Below are 9,892 nucleotides of genomic sequence, written 5' to 3'. Positions count from 1 at the left end.
TTTTAAACTAGACAGAACAGTTCACACTGTATTGTTCCGCCATAACCTTTCAAATAAAGTTTGGTGTTTAATAGACAAATTGACATTTTGTCCCCTAATTGTAGGCATCAACATACCGATGGTTGTTTCACAGAACTTCTCCTCAGCGACCTCGTTGGCGATGTTTGCTCCCATGAGGACCGTCACGGTGATGCCCAGCTTCCCTCGGATGACCTCTGAGATCAGCTTCAGACCCTCTGGACCCGCGTCCACACCCTGGAGCAGACAGATCACCACAAAATCAACACGTGGAAATCCCTGTGCATCACTGCTTCCCATTCTTTAGCGCATTGTAAAATTCCTATACCAATGCGTTGACTTATATGAATACAAAATGTTCCGATAAGGAAAAATGTTACCTTGATGAGAGACATTCCTAAAGCATCCTTCTTGATGTGGTCTTTAATGGTGTCGCACACTCTCACAATGAACTGGTGAGGGACCACGAAGATCAGGATGTCAGCTCCTTTCACAGACTCAGCCAAGTCTGGAACTGCCAACTGACGAGGAAGAGAGAGAGAGAGAGAATGCATGGTGAAACCTCAATCATATGGCAGCACCAAACAGTCACCAAAGTTATTGAATTGTGTTTTTCACGCGTACCACATTGGGGGGCAGCTTGTGGCCGGGCAGATATTTCACATTTTCATGGTCCTGGTTGATGATTTCTGTGAGTTTACGGCCGTTCACCATCTCTTCGAACACCCACATGTTCACGGTGGTGTCAAACTTGTCATACTTGGCTGCGTTGGCACCCACAATCTTGGCAATGGCAGAGCCCCTGTTGACACGGAGACACGCAATGAGCATCCTGGCGTGGAGCCAGCGGCTGGTGGAATTTATTTCATGTTTTGGGAGTTTTTCAGTTGCAGTGAAGATTTGAGGAAAAATGTGTCACATATCTAGTCTGGAGTTAGACAGGTTATGTTGATTCTCTGATCTTCCTCGGGCTGATATTGATTATTATTCATTTGTGTATTTTACATAAGAAAAGGTTCTGCGCATCAACTATTGCTGATATTAGGGTGGTTGTACAATGACTAGGGTGTGTGAAAAAAACACATTTCCCCCTTTAAATATATAAAGGTTGATTTTAATCATATAACTAGTAGACTTCTTATAGTTGGTTATTGATTTAAAGACAGTGGTGTTTCTCCTAATAGTGAACTGAATTCAAAAAGACCCGTGACACTTGACCTTTGCAGTGAAGACATTTATCGTCTAGATTGAGTTGAATAGTTTTTCGGATGCTTTTCCAGACAAGAATAACACTACAGGTGAAAAAAACTGAATACCAGACAACCCTTATTTTGGCATGAAAGTCTCATTTAAATATTATTAAATGTCTACATAACATGGACTAAGAGCTGTGAGGAATCCAAATAATAAGACATACTGTATGTTTATGAAACCCAATGATAAGTTAAGGATTAAACTACCCAAATGTATATCATTTAGAATAAATGATTTATCTCAGCAACCAGTAACAGCATTGACATTCTTACATAATAAAGCATCAATAATAATTATGATATAATACATTTTTTTATACACACTGTGTGATGAGTATTGTTACTTCTAATACTAAAGTTACATGTTGCTAATAATAATATTACTGCTTTTTTTATAGGTACAATTTTGACTGCAGGTCTATCACTAGTACATTGTGGCATTGCTACTTTATGTATCTTTAGTATCTGAATGCTTCTTCCTCCACTGACTGACCTAAATGTCATGCAGGATGAGGGATATCAACACCACATGGCTGACTCAGCACAAATACTGGTGAGTAATGACAAGCAGGAGCTGCTTCTTTAATGGAGATTTCGGGGATGTTGAAGCATTAAAGGTTTTCAGGCAGCCAGTGCCAGAAGACCTCCACTCTGCACTTTCTTAACTTTCTAAATGATTTATCTGCTGTTAACAAAGGCTAAAGTGTTTCTGACAGGTTTGACAACTTTTAGACAACATTCAGACAGACACACACACACACACACACACACACACACACACACACACACACACACACACACACACACACACACACACATCACCGTGATATGACAATAAGTTTATAGACACACTTCTCTATTTAAACACATCCAAAAGTGCATTCATACGAATTCAGACGCGTCACTCACCAGTTCCCAGAGCCGATCACACAGACTTTCTTCGGCGCTGCCATGGTGTGTGGTGTGTGTGTTTGACCTTCCAGACGGAGCTGCGGCCGCTGACAAGACTGAAACAGGGACAGTGTATTTATACCGGGCCCACAGCTGAGGCTCAGGCCCACCCCCCTCCTGCTGGTTGGGCTGCTCGGTCCTCTCCCAGGGACTACCTTTCTCTCTTTATCTCACACACAAGCAGCGGGACAGCAGCCTGTTTAACTGAGTGGTGAATGAAATACCTTTTCAAACTTGAATCACTGAGGAAGTATGATGATTTTTAGTCTACACAAAGTTAATTTAGTAACTTGCTCCATTAATTATCACATGACCCTTATGAGGGGTCTGACCCTGAAGTTGGGAAACTTTGGACTAAACTACTTAACTTTATAAAAATAAAAAGCTCCACCTTGATCAGTTACAACTGTAAAATGCTGTTCATGCACTGATGCATAGGTTTTACCTAATAATGTTATAAAAGTTGACTCACAGGATTCTTTTTATTTTTTAAGTATATTTAACTCTTAATAAGTTTGTACTTTTACTTAAGTATAATTTGGAATTAATACTTTTACTTATAATGAAGTATTTTCTATGTTGTTGTACTGGTACTTGTATGTAAAAAAATCGGAGTATTTCTTCCAACACTGATAATTTGTTTTTTGGTCTTGTAAGTCAACTTAATGGGTTAATCGTGACTGTTAGTACCATCGTTTTTTCATAGGTTTTAAGGGCATTTTAAAGTATTTTCTGACATTTAAAAAAAATTGCTTCATTTAGAAACTAATTGCCAGATAAATTAATAATGAAAACTGTTGCAGTTTTTCCATTATGTAGAGGTTAAAAGTAAAAATTAAAGACGGGTATATTTTACATATCCTTTATTATAACATAACATACAGAAAAATAGGTTTGGTCCATGAAAAAGTCTGCAGATTCAAATACAGTCAGTATTGTGTTTTACAACCCAGAGGTTCCCACCGCTCGTTTCATATCATGTACCTGCCCAAACCCACAGTAGTGTATTCTTGGAATTTGTTAATTAAATGCACACGTGCTTACGTTTCAGTCTCGTTATTTATGGTTTCTCTGCACATAATTAAAAATACACTAAACTAAAAGCAGAAGATTTAACTTTCCTTGCAGATGACGTGAATGCAGTGTACAAACTGTCCAGCGAAGCAGTGATTCTCCAAATGTGACTGGCGTCTTTACGTTGAGGAGAGCTAAATCACTGTGCTCCGACAGCGAGGGCTGATTAATAATATAAATACTGGTTCAACTATCTGAGCGTAGACAAAGAGTTAAGAAAAACATCTGCTAGGATAAGAGATACAATTTTACTTCACATCCATCTTCAGTTTTTTTCTGCTCAGTATTTACAAAACCATATAGACTAGAGGTACTCATACTAGCTACTTCCTTGATAATCCGTACTAGCTAACAAGACAAGTACTGATTTAATACACATTTTTTTAAAACAAGAATCATTGAGAACAAAAAATAAAGAAAAAATGAAAACTTCATACTAAATGGCACCCTTAACAAAAGATGTATATTCTGCCATGATTGAGCTTTGAGACGTCTCTCGTACACCAGACTGTGGCACAAACTGTCAAAACAAACCAATCAGAGCTTAAGACAAAGAGACACATGAACAGCCAATGCAGCAAAGTAGCCTGATTACAAACACAATCACAATTAATATCTAACTTATTGGGCACGGATCCAGGGGCTGGGTTGGGAGTGTATAATGTAAATTCACTTTCCAAAAAGGGGAACAAAGAGCCAAGGCAGAATCAACACATTCCAGCTGATTTTAGACATTTTATATTCAGGGACAAAATACATTAAAAGCTGCCCTCTGCTTTCTTATTGGAGTACAATCTGAACTTTTGTACGGGCACCAAAATGAAAGGAATGCTTCCAGGTAAGGCTTAAGACATGCAAGCAAAAATGCATTGTGCTCAAGGAGCTCTGGTGTGGGTAGAATAAACAAAATATACTTTGTGAAAGTAGCAACCAAACTGCAACAGTAGTCAAGCTGCAGGGTGAAAATAAAAACAAAAAAGGACATCCTATACATAGCGGTAAAGCCATCTAGTATCTATGTCTCTCTAAGTTTGTCAGAAAACTCTGGGAGGAATTCATTTACGTCCCACTTTCTCAAACAGCCGTCTCCAGACAGCACGTCTCCGTGTTTGCTGCCTGTGGATACTTTTCTCTAGGTGTTCCTGATGCCGAGCGCCGTCTCCAGCTCCTGTCGCCTCTGCTGGACCTAAAAGACACAAAGTTTATGCAACCCTAAAAATGCAAACTTTAGTCCAACCAGTTTTTACTTAAATGACGTCTTACAGGCAAAAAAATGTGTACCAAGAGAAATTCAAATGAGCGATTTCTTTTTGCCATTTTCCGACATTTGACAATTACAAAACCCAAAAAAAATTGCAGATAAGTAATGGTAGTTGAAGACGTACTTAGCACTAAACAAAAGTAATAGTGATAACCAAAGTCAATACAATTCACCCTCTAGGCACTATCAGGGTTTGCACTAAATTTCACGGCAGCCCATCCAATAGTTAAGATATTTCATCAACCCCTGCGGCACTAAAGGAAAAGTCATGGATTCACTAAAGTTTATAGCATTCGTCCTCTGGGAAACAAACAAATAGTTCAAATTCAGACCAAGTGGTAGAAATAGAGGAAGACAATATATAGGAGGGGGAATAAAGTTGGATTACCTTGGAGTAGAAGTAGCGGCAGACAGCCTCCTGAGCCCACGGCTGGTAGTAAAACTCTGCTCTTCGCTCTTCTTCTGGGTTTCCTACCACATCTGTCATGGTCTGTAAACAGAGAAAGATTCATTTACACACTCCATTTCAACTGGTCGTACAGACAAAAAATGAAAGCTCCCGGTAGAGCTGGTCGGCATCCAAATTTTGATATGTCAAACCTCCCTATTTTACAGCGGTATACGGTATTATCATGACTAATTAAAAATGATGAAACTGTTGGCTTGTGCCCAGACCATTCAGAAACTGAATACCAAACACTACTACTGAAACAGCTCTCCCTTCTCCGGTCAGAACGCAAAATGCTGCCAAACTGCAGCAACTGTCACGTGATGACAACCACACAAAAGCATTTGTAGGCATTAACTAAATTTTCCGTATTCCGTAAATCCGAATTTTTCGGACTATAAGTCGCTCCGGAGTGTAAGTCGAATCAGTCAAAAAAAATGCGTCATGAAGAGGAAAAAATATTAGACGCGCTGGACTATAAGTTGCATTTAGAAATGTATTTTACAAAATCCAAGACCAAGAACAGACATTTAGCACACAGAACAACAGGCTGAAAATGGTAGGTTCCAGTTATGTTAACAGTAACACATTAACAGTTATTCAACTACACAATAGCACATAGAACAACAGGCTGAATAAGGTAGGCGCCCGTTATGTTAACGTAACAGATTAACAGCTATTCAACGATACAATAGCACACAGAACAACTACCAGGGCGTGGAGACGTAACTGCACCACTGACAAGCCTCTACCAGCAGCACGTTGTTCAAGCACCCATCTGTGGACTCGTTCCTACATCTCAGGTTCCTTCAGCCCGTGATTAGCTTCCTTTGTTTTCCTTCAGTAAGAGTAACCTTTTTGCCAGTCCGTCCCAAGTTTCTCACTCACTCCAAACTTTCGTTCGGCTGCCTATTTTACTACCAGCAGTTTGTGATCTGCAGAAAAGGACTTTCTTTTCAGGGCATTTTGTTTGTGTTCAGTCTTTTCAGTTGTCTTTAGGAGCAGCATATAGTTGTCACAAGCCTAGAGCGCCTTATTTTCAGTATGAATTACCATTTAAAAACATGTTAAATTATATATAATTTGATATGTAAATTGTACCGGACTATAAATTGCAGGACCAGCTAAACAATGAAAAAGTGTGACTTATAGTCCGGAAAATACTGTATATTCAATATGTAATCCTTGTCTCCTATATAAATGCATTGCATTTTTTTAAAATTTTTTTTAAATTATGGTATTGAAAGGGATATCAATGCTATTTTTAAAGACCCCACGGGATACCGTATTACCACCCAACCCTAGCGCCCAGGATCCTGTAGTGAGAAATAACACTCAAACGCTGACCGCAGTAATGATAAACATACAGTGACAAGTAGGGATTCTTATTTATTCTTATATATATAATATGGTTTAACTGTTTAACTGGTAGTATTAATCAGCTACAATTCCTATGGTTGGTTATGGGTTAGATGATTAATGATTTACATCTATAGTCACAAGAGAACTTGTTTTTTATATGGCTGACTGTTGCTGTAAAAGCAGCCAGAGAGTGTCAACTGAATTTGTTCAATTTCACAGAGATTCTGCTGAACCAACACTGCCGTTGGGCAACAGCTGGTTGGCATTTGATCAGCTCACTCAGAGGTCAGACCAGAGGCGAGTATTTATCCAGTTGTGGTTGTTAAATGTTTTGACTCTGCTCTCCTGTGTTAAACCTGAGTGAGCAGCATGAGCTTTGTGTTTTGAGAGACAGGATACATCCACTTACATAATAAAGTCCTCTCCTCCCACAGTTGGACCTTCAATTGAAACCCAAGGGATTTTGCTACAGCAAACCTCCGTAAGACCAAGTATTATTAACCTCAAACAAGACCTCAAGGAATTTACTGAACTTGAAAATGAACCAGGTTTAGAAATACCAGAGGGTACGTTTATAATGGTTGCTTTGATGTTCTTTTTTTCTGATTCTTGACATTTGATATCGGACATGAGATTGTTAGTGTCAAGTAGTTGCCAGCAGTTAAAAAGAGTCCTTCTGAGATACTCTAGTTATGTAGCTATCAGACCACAGATAAAAGTGATTTAAGTTCCTAAAAGATTCAGTGGTGACGGACAGACTCACCTTGAGGTCTCTGCACTGGGACTGAAGCCAGTCATTGATAAAGCCCTGAGGATCTCTGGCAAAACTCAACATGAACTCTCTCTGGGTCTTCAGCTGGTTAATGGTCTCAATGGTTTCATGGATCTGAGAAGAATTAAACAGAACAAATAGAACGGTCATCAATTTAAAATAATTCATAAGGTATTCATTAAATTCTATTAACCAAATTGAATATAACACACAAAATGGAGAACAGGTGTTTCCTTAACCATTTTACATCCAGTATTCCTCAGATCAGAACAACGGCACCAGTACATTGCGATTTCTGTTTTTTCAGACACTATATATTACATAGAGACAAAACTAAGGCAGGCTCTGCAACAAACTGTTTCTAATATCAGGCCGACAGGAATCGGGTGTCTATCAGTAATCGTCACCAAACCCCCCCAAAAAAGAACCTTCACAATGAATGGAGTCTATGAACTTTAAACAAGCTCTCTCTGTTTACAATGTTGACTTGTCTCAGAACAAAGACTACCCAGAAGGACGTCTTTTAGGGGAAGGGCTCCACACCTTATCAATGTGATTACAGTTCTTCCGCCAAGGTAATGGCTGCAAGCAAGAGGTCAAAAGACCTGGCTGACCTCAAAAGTGGCGAGAAAAATGGTGGTTCAATTTGGAAGAGCAGAATGTGTGAAATTGCCCTCAGTAGGTGAACAAAAAAAGGGGGGGAAAAAATTCCACACGGTGGCTTGATGGAAAAGGAGCCTAATAAAAAAAACTGCCTGTTCACATTGTATTTAAAGCTAGTGTGCTTATAAGTGATTTACAAAGCTACAGCAGTTGGAAGTTGTCACATAGAATGAAGTGCTATTTTAAAATACTCACCAAGTTATACTGACAATTGTTGGGTGTGCAAGTTGTTCTACAGTCAGCAGGAATTTCTAAAGTTAATAGATCAATACACCACAAAAATAGCTCAGAAATACTGTGGGAAACCACTCCCTTGCATTACAAAGGGAGGGGGTTTGTCTGTTCAAAACTCTGTTGTACCTTGTTGTCCAGTCCTGCTATTTCCTGCTGACTGGCTGTGGAGAGCAGGAAAGAGTTCATTTGGGTCTTTAGCGTGTCATCCACCTCCACGTCAATGTCATAACAAGCTGTCTTCTTTTGGTCATTAGGATCCACACTGTAAAAGAAAACAGTACATTTAGTTTTACTAGTATGTCGATTCATTACATTAGCAGCAGGAGATAAAACTACCCGACTAGACTCAAACGGCAATCCAACTGGGTAACATTTTCATAGCTCCCAAACTAATTAAGGATCTATTATTGAACATAAAAACTAGGGCTTTCAAAATGAACGCAATAATAACCAATTAACGAATTTCCTTTTAACACCACTATTTTACTTTATGCGTGATTAACGCATGTGTTTGTGATTTTGGCCTCAGGCCGCTACATAGATTGGGAAAATAGGAAGCAATGCAGCACTGATGCACTCACCGAAGACTAATCAGTTACCTTTGGGCTCACAGCACAATATTTTGACCCACAGTTGAAACTTTGGTCGCATGCTTTGACTATTATAAAGATAGAGGAGAGGCATTTTGCCGGTCCCTGCTTCGAGCGCTGTCTGCAAGTAGCCAAACAGTGGGACACTGAATATAAAGTCAGCACACTGACCACTCAGTGCATTTGCCTTGTGTGGCACATAGCCTCCACTGAGCCAGCACAGTTTCTCTCACACTAGATATTGTTTAAGTTTATTTTTGTATCACCCTGTTTTGATCCCAGTTACTATAGTAGGGTTTGTACCTACTACCCACATTGCACTTGCGCCAACTTTCATTGTGGACTTTACATTTGCCCATTGAATATACTATATATTCTTTGCCAGTTTTGTACTTAACCCATTCAGCCTCTTTTTTTGTTATGCAACAGTTATTTTGTATGTATTTTGTGTTGTTTCTGTATCTGTTTATTTCATATTCATGTTTAATATGTTTATGTATGCACCATTCATCAAGGCAAATTCCACATAAGTGTCCTTATTGGGGCAATGCAATTCTGATCTGATTATAGACAGTATTTGTAATTGTTTTTGATTGTTGCAATAATAATAAACTTTTGCATAAAGCAAGCCTAATTGTCCGCTCCCATGTTGACAAGAACATTAGAAACCTAAAACATATCACTTTGAAAAGCACATTCAGAATGGAATATAAAAAAAAAGTAAAAAAAAAGACTTAAGGCAATTAATCATGAGTTACTTACGGACAATGATGCTATTAATCGTGATTAAACATTTTAATTGATGGAAAGAAAAACAATTTTTGAGATGTTCAACACAGAGGGGACCCTTATCACTGTAACGAGGTTACCTGATCACATGGTTGATGATAATTGGTTCAGGGGGCATCAGGAGAGCATGCAAGCGCTGCGGGATCTCGGAGAACTTCATCCGCTGAGTCTCGAAGATCTGCAAAAATTAGACAAGAGGCGGAAGAAAATTAAAGGATAGCCTTTAAATCTTTTAAACATCTAAAAAGGCTCTTTGGACTAAAGCATCGGCCAAATGTAGAACTACCTATGTAGTGTGTTTTAAAGAAATTAGTTTGCTTTATTCATTTATTTTTACCAGTGACAACACACATTAATTAACATCAATATAATGTAATTGTGTCCAATTTAGCCAAAAGGCCAATTTCCACCGGCGGTCCCTGGGCCGGTTTATGCATACAGTGGATTGTCCTTTGGCGCAACTGATTTTTTTTTTTT

General features: G+C 38.8%; 2 protein-coding genes across 2 annotated transcripts in view; both read right to left on the bottom strand.

The window, feature by feature from the left end:
• LOC116688269 (glycerol-3-phosphate dehydrogenase [NAD(+)], cytoplasmic) overlaps positions 1-2,376 on the bottom strand; it is a 5,021-nt gene extending 2,645 nt beyond the window's left edge. Inside the window, exons 1-4 of the mRNA XM_032514171.1 lie at positions 2,181-2,376; positions 643-820; positions 399-539; positions 117-255 (exon numbers count right to left, since the gene is read on the bottom strand). Coding sequence (XP_032370062.1) covers positions 117-255; positions 399-539; positions 643-820; positions 2,181-2,224 — 502 coding nt within the window. The 5' untranslated portion in view covers positions 2,225-2,376. The remainder of the gene's footprint in view (positions 1-116; positions 256-398; positions 540-642; positions 821-2,180) is intronic.
• Positions 2,377-3,068: 692 nt separating this feature from the next.
• Positions 3,069-9,892, bottom strand: part of smarcd1 (SWI/SNF related BAF chromatin remodeling complex subunit D1) — an 18,930-nt gene continuing 12,106 nt past the window's right edge. Inside the window, exons 9-13 of the mRNA XM_032514169.1 lie at positions 9,496-9,593; positions 8,163-8,298; positions 7,131-7,253; positions 4,946-5,047; positions 3,069-4,482 (exon numbers count right to left, since the gene is read on the bottom strand). Of these exons, the coding sequence (XP_032370060.1) occupies positions 4,429-4,482; positions 4,946-5,047; positions 7,131-7,253; positions 8,163-8,298; positions 9,496-9,593 (513 nt within the window). The 3' untranslated portion in view covers positions 3,069-4,428. The remainder of the gene's footprint in view (positions 4,483-4,945; positions 5,048-7,130; positions 7,254-8,162; positions 8,299-9,495; positions 9,594-9,892) is intronic.

The sequence above is a fragment of the Etheostoma spectabile genome, chromosome 4 (genome assembly GCF_008692095.1).
Source record: "Etheostoma spectabile isolate EspeVRDwgs_2016 chromosome 4, UIUC_Espe_1.0, whole genome shotgun sequence".
Lineage (NCBI taxonomy): Eukaryota > Metazoa > Chordata > Actinopteri > Perciformes > Percidae > Etheostoma > Etheostoma spectabile.
This window is presented reverse-complemented; position numbering and strand designations above follow the sequence as displayed.